At 41.1% G+C, this 13,982-nt stretch overlaps 1 protein-coding gene across 2 annotated transcripts in view; it reads left to right on the forward strand.

Moving 5' to 3' along the window:
* Positions 1–13,982, forward strand: part of LOC133500670 (WD repeat-containing protein 26) — a 67,768-nt gene that overhangs the window by 20,644 nt on the left and 33,142 nt on the right. For both annotated transcript variants that reach the window (XM_061819672.1, XM_061819673.1), the window contains 3 exons: positions 1,913–2,051; positions 2,143–2,283; positions 4,259–4,378. In XM_061819672.1, the coding sequence (XP_061675656.1) occupies positions 1,913–2,051; positions 2,143–2,283; positions 4,259–4,378 (400 nt within the window). The remainder of the gene's footprint in view (positions 1–1,912; positions 2,052–2,142; positions 2,284–4,258; positions 4,379–13,982) is intronic.

The raw sequence follows: 13,982 nt of genomic DNA on the forward strand, positions 1-13,982 counted from the left end.
TTAAGGATCATTGAGACCCCACAAGGTGATATCTTGAATGGGGCTCCACTCCGATTGAGACTGAGTGTCATGTTTAGCTTCTTCCATTTTGTAATGATTGCTCACCAAGCTGCTTGGCAATTTCTCTGTAACCCTTTCCAGCCGTGTGGAGTTGTACAATTTTGTCTCTGGTGTCTTTGGTGTTGGCCATGTTAGAAGTTTGAATCTTACTGATTGTATGGGGTGGACAGGTGTCTTTATGCAGCTAACGACCTCACACAGATGCATCTGATTCTGGATAATACATGGAGTAGAGGTGGACTTTTAAAGGCGGACTACCAGGTCTTTGAGGTACAGAATTCTAGGTGATAGGTGTTCAAATCCTTATTTGCAGCTGTATCACACAAATAAATTGTTGAAAAAAATCATACATTGTGATTTCTGGATTTTTCTTTTTAGATTATGTCTCTCACAGTGGACATGCACCTACGATGAAAATTTCAGACTGCTCAATGATATCTCAGTGGGAGAACTTGCAATATAGCTGGGTGTGCGCGGCTGAGTCTATCAATCACAATCATTCTTTAAATAGTTGTTATAAAAATGTTTTCCAAATAAAAGGTAAAATGTTCATCCTTAATTTTAATTTTTCAATCCCAGCTATTTACTGTAAACCTGTCACATGAAACATTAAACAACAACTGTCTGCTAATCTTAGAGCTACCATGCGGTGATAAGAGAAGCTTGACATGTTAAGCTTAGCATCGATGTTGCACTTTGGAGTAAATTTTAACACTTTAAACAACACATGGAACATTGTGCCCTGGTGCTTTGGAGGATATCCATGGAGAGCTTAGTCATTTTTACATACTTTTAATACAACTTGAAAGCAGGCAACATATTGTATCTTGCTTGCTGCCATAGCCAAAAAAAGAAAGTTGATGATTTAGACATACGTGGCTCGTTCATTTTAAGCGGTCCTGCATGATGAACTTGACAATAGTGATGAACCATATTGACCAATCTTGTGTGAGTCATCCCCTTCAGATAAGCAAATCTGCATCTCAGGTCGTCATCACTGAATATAGACGAACCAGACAGAGACCAGGAGAAATGTAGCTTGGGGGAGAGAAAAAAAAAAACTTCGCTTGGATGTTGAGTTAAGGAACAGATCATAAAATGACAAAAAGCAAGATAACAACTGGAACAAATGGCGCTTCAAATGCAATAGCCACTCAATTTTGTGATGACTTGTTAGAATCCACTTTATTGCCCACGTATGTAAACAATACAAGGAATTTGTCTCTGGTAGTTGGATCCGCTGTAGTACGACATGTATGTTGAGTTTTAAAAGCAACAATTGGCGAGTAACTTTTGAGGTGGTTCAACACGACACATTCAATGAACTTCATGACATCAGATGTCAAGACAACAGGCCTGTAGTCTTTTAGACCCAAGATTGTATGTTTCTTAACGTTTTCATATCGCAATACATCGCAGGGTGATAAAAAAATGTGATTTGTTTTTTTGGTTTTTCTAATATCATGCAGCCATAATCTATACCCATTAACCCAAATGCTATGAAGACTCAAGGCAACACAGAAGACAATCAAATCTACTCCATAAAGTGTGAAAACAAAGATTACATAATCTTCTGGTCAGTTGCCTGACCTCAGCCCAAATAAAAAGTGTTTGTCTTACTGATGACTATAAACTCAGAAAATCTGAAGGTCAAAGACTAGCAAAGCTGACAAAATAGACAAAAATTGTTAATGTATTGATGTCCTCCTCAGCAGTGCTTCAAAAATATCAGAAAGAAAACACAAGTTTAGTTGTTTTCAAAATATTTTATCCCCGGAAAATTAAGGACTCTGTACGAAACTATGACTGAAGTTCAAAATTGTTTCTGAAATGTGTGTTTTACTGTTTTCAGGAAACAATTCCCCTGCTACACTCAACAAATACTTACTGAACACTGCAACGAAGTTTGGTTTTGCAAGTTCTCCAATGGTGGCACAAAACTGGCAACTGGTTCCAAAGACACTACAGTCATTATATGGCATGTTGACACGGTAACGTATTGTTAACCAGCCATCAATGAGTGTTATGTCATCGGTTAGCGATGAGTTGCCATATGAAACATAGAATGTGTGTTTTTTACAGGAAACACGGCAGGTGAAGTTAATGAAGACTCTGGAGGGTCATGCATATGGAGTCTCTTACTTGGCATGGAGTCCTGATGATTCCCATCTGATAGCATGTGGTCCTGACGATTGCTCTGAGTTGTGGCTGTGGAATATACAGGTAAGATCAACTCGGATAATTTGCAAATAATGCAATGACTTGTGCATAATGCGTGTTTCCCCACAAACATTTATCCAAATGTTGACAGAGCATGTTATATATAGTTATGAGGAAAACTAAATGAATCTTTCACATTGTATCAGTGTAGACCCAAACCTAGGGGTGTGAAAAAAGGTGTACCTTCATTCCAATATGACATGTAATGTCTGTTAGAAATATACATATTTAACGGTAGGTTTTCACCACTTATCTGAAAAATCGTGAAATCCGTGCAGGCCCACATATTTTCTGATTGGGTAGGTAGCTAGTGATGATTAACAGTGGTGGGAGGGCAATGTCAGGCTGGTGAGAAGACTGCCTATTTTTCCAGCACTTCGCTCTACTCTGTGGCCCATCATGCCTTTCCACCACAGATTTATTTTATCCACTGCATCCATTCGCACATCCTTTGCGGAGATGGTTGGCCTGAGTGAGAGTGACTATCCCACCTCACCCCCAAATGCACGGCTCTCCACCACACATGATTACGGTACATTGCCAGTCGGCGACCTGGTCACCATAGTAATTGTGGGTAGGTGGTGGTTGTTAAGCAACACACGTTTTTTGAACTGACTTCTGGAGCCTGCACCACCCTATGGGTCCGCAACCTCCTTTTCCCTCTCCTGGCGCCCTCCTCTGTTATTGCCCATGAGGGGCGAGGAAGGTTTTAGCAAGATTTGTTATATTTTTAGGGTTGCAATTGGCTACTACATTGGGGACTGGGGTCCCCATGCTCTAAGGTGTGGTGGATAGGATGGCAGCAGTGGGGTGCAGTGGTTGGTGGAGCAAAGGCATGGGGTACAGAGCTCCCACATCCTGTCCTTTCCTATCCTATTCTGTCCTCTTTCATCCTGTATTTGTTAGTTGATGTATGTCTTCAGCAGGTGTTTGCACCCCCACCTCAAATCCACATATAAGAACACGATTGTACTCTTGTAACATTAGTATCTAGAATGTCTAACTAATATACTGCTATGGTTCACACAACTATTCCCCTTCTCCATTCTGTCCTTCTCCGTCTGTCCCCTTAAACCTTTTTCTGTCTGGGTGCATTTTCAATAACGATCACAAAAATGAAAAAATAAGCATAGCGTATTTCTCACTCCCGTTGGACAGCAAAACTGTTCCATTACAAAAGTCATACAGATTCACCATTCTGCTTCCTCATGTAGCTGAACCAGACAGGTTAAAAAGTTCTTCTTTTCCGTTCGGCTTGTCGCATTAGGGGTCACCACAGCGTGTCATCTTTTTCCATCTAATCCTATCTCCTGCATCTTCCTCTCTAACACCAACTGCCCTCATGTCTTCCCTCACAACATCCATCAACCTTCTCTTTGGTCTTCCTCTCACTCTTTTGCCTGGCCTCCTCAACACCCTTTTAGCAACGTACTCACTCTCTCGCCCCTGGACATGTCCAAACCATCGAAGTCTGCTCTCTCGAACCTTGTCTCCTAAACATCCAAGTTTGGCAGTCCCTCTATGAGCTCTTTTCTAATCCTATCCAACCTGCTCACTCCTAGAGAGAACCTCAACATCTTCATTTCTGCCACCTCCAATTCTGCTTCCTGTTGTCTTTTCATTGACACTGTCTCTAATCCGCATATCATGGCCAGCGTCACCACTGTTTTATAAAGTTTGTCCTTCATCCTAGCAGAGACTCTTCTGTCACATAACAAACCAGACACCTTCTACCAGCTGTTCCAACCTGTTTGGACCCGTTTCTTCACTTCCTACCACACTCACCATTGCTCTGGATTGTTGACCCCAAGTATTTGAAGTCGTCCACCCTCGCTCTCTCTTCTCCCTGGAGCCTCATTGGTCAAAAATATCATCAGTGCACTCAAGTTTATGAGATGTTGTACATGAGCCTGATTACATGAACCTAACCTGAAGGAGCTTGGATTCAATGCAGTCTGTTCCCTCTCTGTTTTTTTAGACGGGGGAGTTACGAACAAAAATGAGTCAGTCTCATGAAGATAGCCTTACCAGTGTGGCGTGGAATCCAGATGGCAAGCGCTTCATCACTGGTGGGCAGAGAGGCCAATTCTACCAATGTGTGAGTACATTCCAAATCACACAGACAGACTGCTCACACAGACAGTATAACTTCACTATAGGGAAAGGTAATGAACAGCTAATCACTAAGGTTGGCTAGTGTCAGTCAAGCTGACTGTTTTGCGGGTATATAGCATAGTAGTATATATATAGTTAATGGAAAATTTTCAAAACAAACTTCCAAAGATTTATTTTTCTTTCTTTAGAGTACATGCTTTCAGTCATAGTCTCCCATTTGTAATGGTGGATTTTCACTCCTGAATACCAAATGTATGGTGACTACGAAGTGTAAAAACAATATAACAATTTGTGCTCCAATTTTTAATTTAATTTTTAATGCAGCCCTATGGGGGCACAAACCAGTGCAATCTGTAGGCCGGTCCCAAGCCCGGATAAATGCAGAGGGTTGCGTCAGGAAGGGCATCCGGCGTAAAAACTGTGCCAAACAAATATGAGCGTTCATCTAAAGAATCCCATACCGGATCGGTCGTGGCCCGGGTTAACAACGCCCGCCCCCGGCACTGCTAACCTGCTGGGCGTCGGTGGAAATTCAGCTACTGTGGGTCGAAGACAAAGAAGAGGAGGAAACCGGATCCAGCGTCAGAAGAAAAAGAGGAATGCACAGAGCCTACAACTGAGTGTAGGGACTTTGAATGTTGGGACAATGACAGGAAAAGCACAGGAGTTGGTTGACATGATGATTAGGAGAAAGGTTGATATTCTGTGTATCCAAGAGAGCAGGTGGAAAGGTAGTAAGGCTAGAAGTTTGGGAGCAGGGTTTAAATTATTCTACCACGGAGTAGATGGGAAGAGAAATGGAGTAGGGGTTATTTTAAAGGAAGAGCTGGCTAAGAATGTCTTGGAGGTGAAAAGAGTATCAGATCGAGTGATGAGACTAAAATTTGAAATTGAGGGTGTTATGTATAATGTGGTTAGCGGCTATGCACCACAGGTAGGATGTGACCTAGAGTTGAAAGAGAAATTCTGGAAGGAACTAGATGAAGTAGTTCTGAGCATCCCAGACAGCGAGAGAGTTGTGATTGGTGCAGATTGTAATGGACATATTGGTAAAGGAAACAGGGGCGATGAAGAAGTGATGGGTAAGTACGGCATCCATGAAAGGAACTTTGAAGGGCAGATGGTGGTGGACTTTGCAAAAAGGATGGAGATGGCTGTAGTGAACACTTATTTCCAGAAGAGGGAGGAACATATAGTGACCTACAAGAGCGGAGGTAGAACCACGCAGGTAGATTATATTTTGTGCAGACGACGTAATCTGAAGGAGGTTACTGACTGTAAAGTAGTGGTAGGGGAGAGTGTAGCTCGACAGCATAGGATGGTAGTATGTAGGATGATTCTGGTGGTGGGTAGGAAGATTAAGAAGACAAAGGTAGAGCAGAGAACCATGTGGTGGAAGCTGAGAAAGGAAGAATGTTGTGCGGCCTTCCGGAAAGAGGTGAGACAGGCTCTCGATGGACAACCGAAGCTCCCGGAAGACTGGACGACGACAGCCAAGGTGATCAGAGAGACAGGCAGGAGAGTACTTGGTGTGTCATCTGGTAGGAAAGGGGAGAAGGAGACTTGGTGGTGGAACCCCAAAATACAGGGAGTCATACAAGGAAAGAGATTAGCGAGAAGAAGTGGGATACTGAGAGGACTGAGGAGAGGCGAAAGGAGTACATCGAGATGCGACGTAGGGCAAAGGTAGAGGTGGCAAAGGCTAAACAAGAGGCATATGAAGACATGTACACCAGGTTGGACACGAAAGAAGGAGAAAAGGATCTCTACAGGTTGGCCAGACAGAGGGATAGAGATGGGAAGGATGTGCAGCAGGTAAGGGTGATTAAGGATAGAGATGGAAATGTGTTGACTGGTGCCGGTAGTGTACTAAATAGATGGAAAGAATACTTTGAGAAGTTGATGAATGAAGAAAATGAGAGAGAAGGAAGAGTTGAAGAGGCAAGAGTGAAGGACCAGGAAGTGGAAATGATTACTAAGGGGGAAGTCAGAAAGGCACTACAAAGGATGAAAAATGGAAAGGCAGTTGGTCCTGATGACATACGGTAGAGGTATGGAAGCAATTTGGAGAGATGGCTGTGGAGTTTTTGACCAACTTATTCAACAGAATACTAGCAGGCGAAAAGATGCCTGAAGAATGGAGGAAAAGTGTTCTAGTTCCCATTTTTAAGAACAAAGGGGATGTTCAGAGCTGTGGGAACTATAGAGGAATAAAGTTGATGAGCCACACAATGAAGTTATGGGAAAGAGTAGTGGAGGCTAGACTCAGGACAGAAGTAAGTATCTGCGAGCAACAGTATGGTTTCATGCCTAGAAAGAGTACCACAGATGCATTATTTGCCTTGAGGATGCTCGTGGAAAAGTACAGAGAAGGTCAGAAGGAGCTACATTGTGTCTTTGTGGATCTAGAGAAAGCCTATGACAGAGTACCAAGAGAGGAACTGTGGTACTGCATGCGTAAGTCTGGTGTGGCAGAGAAGTATGTTAAAATAGTACAGGACATGTATGATGGTAGCAGAACAATGGTGAGGTGTGCCTTAGGTGTGACAGAGGAATTTAAGGTGGAGGTGGGACTGCATCAGGGATCAGCTCTGAGCCCCTTCCTGTTTGCAGTGGTAATGGATAGGCTGACAGATGAGGTTAGACTGGAATCCCCTTGGACCATGATGTTCGCAGATGATATTGTCATATGCAGTGAAAGCAGGGAGCATGCAGAGGAACAATTGGAAAGATGGAGACATGCACTGGAAAGGAGAGGAATGAAGATTAGCCGAAGTAAAACAGAATATATGTGCGTGAATGAGAAAAGTAGAGGGGGAAGAGTGAGGCTACAGGGAGAAGAGATAGCGAGGGTGGACGACTTCAAATACTTGGGGTCAACAATACAGAGCAATGGAGAGTGTGGTCAGGAAGTGAAGAAACGGGTCCAAGCAGGTTGGAACAGCTGGCGAAAGGTGTCTGGTGTGTTATGTGACAGAAGAGTGTCTGCTAGGATGAAGGGCAAAGTTTACAAAACAGTGGTGAGGCCGGCCATGATGTACGGATTAGAGACGGTGGCACTGAAGAAACAACAGGAAGCTGAACTGGAGGTGGCAGAAATGAAGATGTTGAGGTTCTCGCTTGGTGTGAACTTGGTTGGATAGGATTAGAAATGAGCTCATTCGAGGGACGGCCAAAGCTGGATGTTTTGGAGACAAGATTCGAGAGAGCAGACTTCGATGGTTTGGACATGTTCAGAGGCGAGAGAGTGAGTATATTGGTAGAAGGATGCTGAGGATGGCGCTCCCAGGCAAAAGAGCGAGAGGAAGACCAAAGAGAAGGTTTATGGATGTGGTGAGGGAAGACATGAGGGCAGTTGGGGTTAGAGAGGAAGATGCAGGAGATAGGCTAAGATGGCAAAAGATGACACGCTGTGGCGACCCCTAACGGGACAAGCCGAAAGGAAAAGAAGAAGAAGAAGTGCTCCAATTTTAATAGCGCCAGGACACACTCTGCCGCACCATGACTGGGTGCTATATCCCAGTAGAACATGACCTGCTGTTTGTAGACGGTAAAGGAAGTATGTCACTTAATACTTTGGGGGCGTTCAAATACTAAGTTTCTTTCGGCTTGTCCCGTTCGGGGTCGCCACAGCGTGACATCTCAGATAAACGCTCATATTTGTTTGGCACAGTTTTTACGCCGGATGCCCTTCCTGACGCAACCCCACTTGGGGAGTTGAATAAATGCAGAAAATAAATAAACAAATATCAAATAAATGCTCTTAAAATAATTATCTCCAAAAGAGGGGGCCGCTACAAAAAAATTTTGGAAACCACTGCTTAAGGACACCATGCATTGCAGTTTCAGCAAAGGTGTGCACCATTTGCTGAGTTATGGGAATGATAATAAACTCATCCATGCGCATTTTATGTGAAAATTACATCTTTTTTGTGCTAACGTATTAGTGTTTAGTGTTTAAAACTCGGGTGCTCTAAATGCAATAAAAACGTGCCTATTTCGATTTCAAGAATTTCACATATTGTGGAGGTGGACTGGAATATTCAATTGATGCAATTTGTCGTAAATTTTTACATTTGTGAGTTGTTTTTTTTTTCCACACTCTTTAGGTGATCTGCAATGTAAAAAAATTGCCTGGTACCGTAATTTCTCATGGAAATGTGCATTCACCCCCCCGACACACTAATTGTCAATAGTGTACATTAAACATAGGTATTGGAGAAAATGGAAGTGTCTCACATAGTATGCTGCGATCTAGATATGAAAAAGCTGTACATTTTCATTCCAAAGTACCACCGCTCCCTAGAGGTTATGAAAAATTATTTTAGAATTTGGATTTGGAATTATGACTGCATATACGGTATGTATAGTTGTGCTCATAATTTTACATACATATGCAGAATTTGTGACATGTATGAAGCCAGATGTTTTTATACACTGTGCAATTTTCATTCAATTTTTTTTTTTTTGTCTCAGTGTCTGAAGTCAAATGAGACTAAACCTCCCCTGTTTCAAGTCAGTCAGTTATTTTGTTACTCTTATAATAATGAGAGAGGGAGTTTCTTAGAATTTTATATGACGGAGTCCTCGGTCTTCGACTGAGATCCATTCCTACACTACCGACTTAACTCGAATTTCGACTTAAGTCGGATTTCACCGTTAGTCAAAATTTACAATAACCGCTGGGATTGGCTTCAGCATTCTTGTGACCCTCATGAGGATAAGCAGCTCAGAAAATGGATGTGTTGGTACTTCATATAAAAAAACTAAAATACATTAAAATAAAAAATATAAGACTCTTCACTTACCATTACTGCGAGAGGTGGATGGCAAAGAATGAAGGGAGGCTGGGATGGCAAAGAATGAAGGGAACCCCCACTTTAGCTATTGGTCAGGAAGCAAGTGCAGGTAGCCCTTTCTAGAGCTAAATTCTTTCCTTGCCTTTCTGCTCCTTCAAATTTAGGAAAATACGTCGTTCCTTTTACCCTTAATAAGCATTCGGCTGATATTAAGCCTACGTTGATTCTGATCCTCAATCCATAGTGTAAGTAATCCTTCCATTTCAGGAATAAACGAAAAACGATCAGTTTTTTTTTCTTCACAGACAAAACTGCTTCGTGATCACTGTATCCCTCATCACGGTGAAACTAAAATACAAGCTTTGTCCTTAATAAGTGCCATGGTCGACTGACTGAAGCCACAAGTGTTTACTTACTTTAGTAATGATACTCCTTTCTCAATTTTTTTTTTTAATGACGTTAAGCTTTGTTTCCTTGGCCATTGCTTTTCTTTTGGCTGGACCAGCATTGTTAAAAATACCCAACCTTCTTCTTTTAATCCATAACATGTAAAAAGGTGGGTGAAAAAGGCAAATATAGTCCCAGGGCACAAACACAGATGGGAAATATGCATGTAGTCACTCAGATCTGAAAAATGTACGGGTGTGGTCGGTCATGCCGCAGATATGAAGTTGAGGGTGTGTGTTCTGTTTATGATTGAGTGTGCCCCTTTAAGAGCGGAGGGGGGGTGATGTCAGGTAAACTAAGAAGTAGACTGAGCAGCAGCTCGTTCCGTGTTTTTTAAAAAAAAAAAAAGACGTCAGGCTGTGGTTCACTGAGAGCGCTCATCTTAGATGGAACATTTGGTTAAGACTACACAAAATAGGCAACGTCTTTCAATATCTATTTATTTCTACTTGTAACAAATTTTGAACGCGTGATTTTTCGGACTCGACTGCAGATTTGCGAGTGTAATGGCGCACGGGCACATATGCGCCCGTCAAATTACAGTGACTGTGCATGAGCTAAGCAGAAACACTATGGTGCTGGGGCCATATTGGCGGACAAGAGACGGGCATCGTACTCAAACTCAAAACATTTTAGGTCGAGACAATTTTAACCCGAGAACAACGTATGCTTTAGATGATTAAAAGCATTTGAATACAAAAGGAGAAAACATTTAAAATGGGGGAAAAAAACAATAAAAAAAGAGTATATATTTAAAAAATAAAATAAACGAGTAGTTACATGAGTAGTTTTTAAAGCAAAGAAATATATAGCGCATTTCATAAACAAGGCAACTCAATGTGCTGTACATTCCCGTTGATGATTAAAAGGGTTTGAATACAAAGAAATAAACATGGGGAAAAAACTATGAAAATGACAAAAATATATATTATAAAAAATGCAATTGAAAACACTGTAGAGTGCAACAAATATTAAAATGGGGAAATCCTGAAAAAAGCATGAGGGGAAAAAAAGTTTTCAACCTGGATTTAAAAACCTTCACACTTAAGGCTGATGTCACATCAGTTGGCAGTTTTTTGCAGCATAATAGCTAAATCCTGCTTCACCATGTTTGCTTTGGATTCTGTGCTCCACTATATGACCTGTGTCAGTTGATCTCAGCTCAACTGGGTTTTTATTCCATAAGCATTTATTTCATTTATGTAGGACGTAAACCATTTAGTGATTTATACACCAGTAGCAGAACTTTAAAATCTATTCTAAAGCTGCCTGGAAGGCAGTTTAAGGACTTTGAAATTGTCGTGATATGCTCTGACATCTTTGTTTTTGTCAGAACACGAGCTGCAGCTGTTTCATGCTCTTTTTGGGGAGTCTAGTCAGAACACCATTACAGTTGTCAACTCTACTTGAGAGAACCATGGATGAGCTTTTTTTTTGGTCTTTGACACATATACAGTAAAGAAAATAAATATTTGAACACCCTGCTATATTGCAAGTTCTCCCACTTTGAAATCATGCAGAGGTCTGAAATTATCATCGTTGGTGCATATCCACTGTGAGAGAGAATCTTAAAAGAAAAATCCAGAAATCACAATGTATGATTTTTTTTTTTTTTTTTTTTTAAATTATGATTTATTGCCGATTTGTGTAATACAGCTGCAAATCAGTATTTGAACACCTGAGAAAACCAATGCTAATATTTGGTATAGTAACCTTTGTTTGCAATTACAGAGGTCAAAAGTTTCCTGTAATTGTTCACCAGGTTTGCACACTCTGCAAGAGGAATTTTGGCCCACTCCTCCACACAGATCTTCTCTAGATCAGACGGGTTTCTGGGGTGTTGCCCCCTTTCAGCTCCCTCCAAAAATTTTATATTGGGTTTAGGTCTGGAGAATGGCTAGGCCATGCCAGAACCTTGACATGCTTCTTATGGAGCCACTCCTTGGTTTTCCTGGCTGTGTGTTTAGGGTCATTGTCATGTTGAAAGACCCAGCCACGACGCATTTTCAATGCTCTGACTGAGGGAAATAGGTTGTTCCCCCAAATCTCAATACATGGCCGCAGTCATCTTCTCCTTAATACAGTGCAGTCGTCCTCTCCCATGTGCAGAAAAACACCCCCAAAGCATGATGCTACCACCCCCATGCTTCACAGTAGGGATGGTGTTCTTGGGATGGAACTAATCATTCGTCTTCCTCCAAACATGGTTAGTGGAATTATGAGCAAAAAGTTCCATTTTGGTCTCATCTGACCACAAAACTTTCTCCCGTGACTCCTCTGTATCATCCAAATGGTCTTTGGCAAACTTGATTGTAATGTGTAATTACTAATACAAATGATCGTATCTAGATGAAAATATATGTTCAACTGTACCATAAAATATGTATCGTGTTAGATGTTTTTTTCCCAAAAATATGTTTTATAATTAAAGTGAGTGAACTTTGACCTAGTTTCCACCACCTGAAAAATGGGCTCATTTCGGGGGCGGAGCCTCTGACGTCATTCAAGGTGGACCGGTGGTGCAACTTACATGAGCATGGAGACTCGCTGGTTTCGAGAATTCCTCAGTGATTGTGAGCTAAAACTAATCCATAACAATGGTGAACACGTGTGTGGTTCAGTTTTGGAGCAATTCTAATAATTCTGGTCACAGTGTGCATTATTTTCCAAAAGACCCAAGCCTCAGAAGACACTGGGTAAGTTTTGTGCAAACGAAAGAGGGCAAATTTTTTCCAAACCCTGTCAACACTGTCACATGGAGTGAACATTTCACCTGAACCTGGACACGCTTCGACAAGCTTGCACCCCACCCCCCACACACACACACGCACAAAGGACCAAAACTGCAAAGAGCTTTTGTTAAGAGATAAGTTGCGGAGGTATGTTCATAATCTTTTATTTCCTGAAAAAGTTGAACACTTTTTACATGGTTGAATGATAGAAGCACACGTCGTAATTAGCGAAAAATATTTTATTATCGCAGATACTTTGGACATTTTTAACTAGAAAAACATATGCTTAATATGTACAAATGGCGGCACGGTGGAGCAGCTGGAAAGCGTTGCTCTCACAGTACTGAGAACCCGTGTTCAATCTGAGCCTCCATCTGTGGAGTTTGCATGTTCTCTCTGTGCCTGCATGGGTTTCCTCCCACATCCCAAAAACATTAATTAGAGACTCTAAATTGCCCCTATATGTGATTTTGAGTCCGGCTGTTTGTCTCAATGTGCCCTGGAATTGGTTGGCAACCAGTTCCGGGTGTACCCTGCCTCTTGCCCATTGAAAGCTGGGATAGGCTCCAGCAGTCCCACAACCCTCGTGAGAATAAGTGTATACAAACCTTTTCTTAGTTTTTTTTTTTTTATTTATCAATTTTGTTGCAGGGTTTTTTTTTTGTATTTTAATAAAATATTACATACCATTAAAACAAGCAGTATTACATACTAGTCACTCACATGAGACCTTTTTGCAACTCAAGTTGCAAGTGTTCGGAGAAAACCCACACAGGCACGGGGAGAACATCCAAACTCCACACAGGCCGGGTCCTCAGAACTGTGATGACAGAAGCAATTCGGAGAGTTGGAGTTTTTGAGCAACTTATTCAATAGAATACTCCTGCTAGTAGCTTTACCAGCTAAGCCACTTTTTTATCAATACATTTTTTCTTAATTTATCAACTTTGAACCTTATTTTTGTATTATTTACAGATGTTGCAGGAAGCTTCTTCTACAAAAGAGGTTGACATCGAACCAGCAGATGCTGAATCTCTATCTTTGGTCTATTCCAAAAGGTGCCAGACTGAAGTACTTATTCATGAATGAACACGTCTTTCCGACAGCAGAGAGAATACTGCAACATGTATTTGAACCTCAGGTGTTCTCAAAGTACTCTTATTGAAAGACCAAATAATTCTGTGCTGTTATGTAACATATTTATACAAAATATAAGCATACAGTTCAATAAAAATTTTATGATTCTACTTCTGTGGTGTATATTTACTTCATATACAAACATACATACATATATATATATATATATATATATATATATATATATATATATATATATACACACACACACACACACACATCAATATTTACACAAAGAAAAACAAAATTAGGATGTACTGTGTACTCTTGGCCTTCTGAATCAGGATAGGTGTCATGAATCTTTGACACAGCAGGATGGAAGTGGCGTGCGGTTATTTCCTCCAAAAATTTCCCAACACCATCTCACAAGCTGTTTATAATAATAATAAACAGTATGTCGCATTCACCTGAAAATGAGAAAAGGACAATTTTCCAGAATGGGACTTTGTTTCAACAAGCAATGATTGGACAA

The sequence above is a fragment of the Syngnathoides biaculeatus genome, chromosome 5 (genome assembly GCF_019802595.1).
Source record: "Syngnathoides biaculeatus isolate LvHL_M chromosome 5, ASM1980259v1, whole genome shotgun sequence".
NCBI lineage: Eukaryota > Metazoa > Chordata > Actinopteri > Syngnathiformes > Syngnathidae > Syngnathoides > Syngnathoides biaculeatus.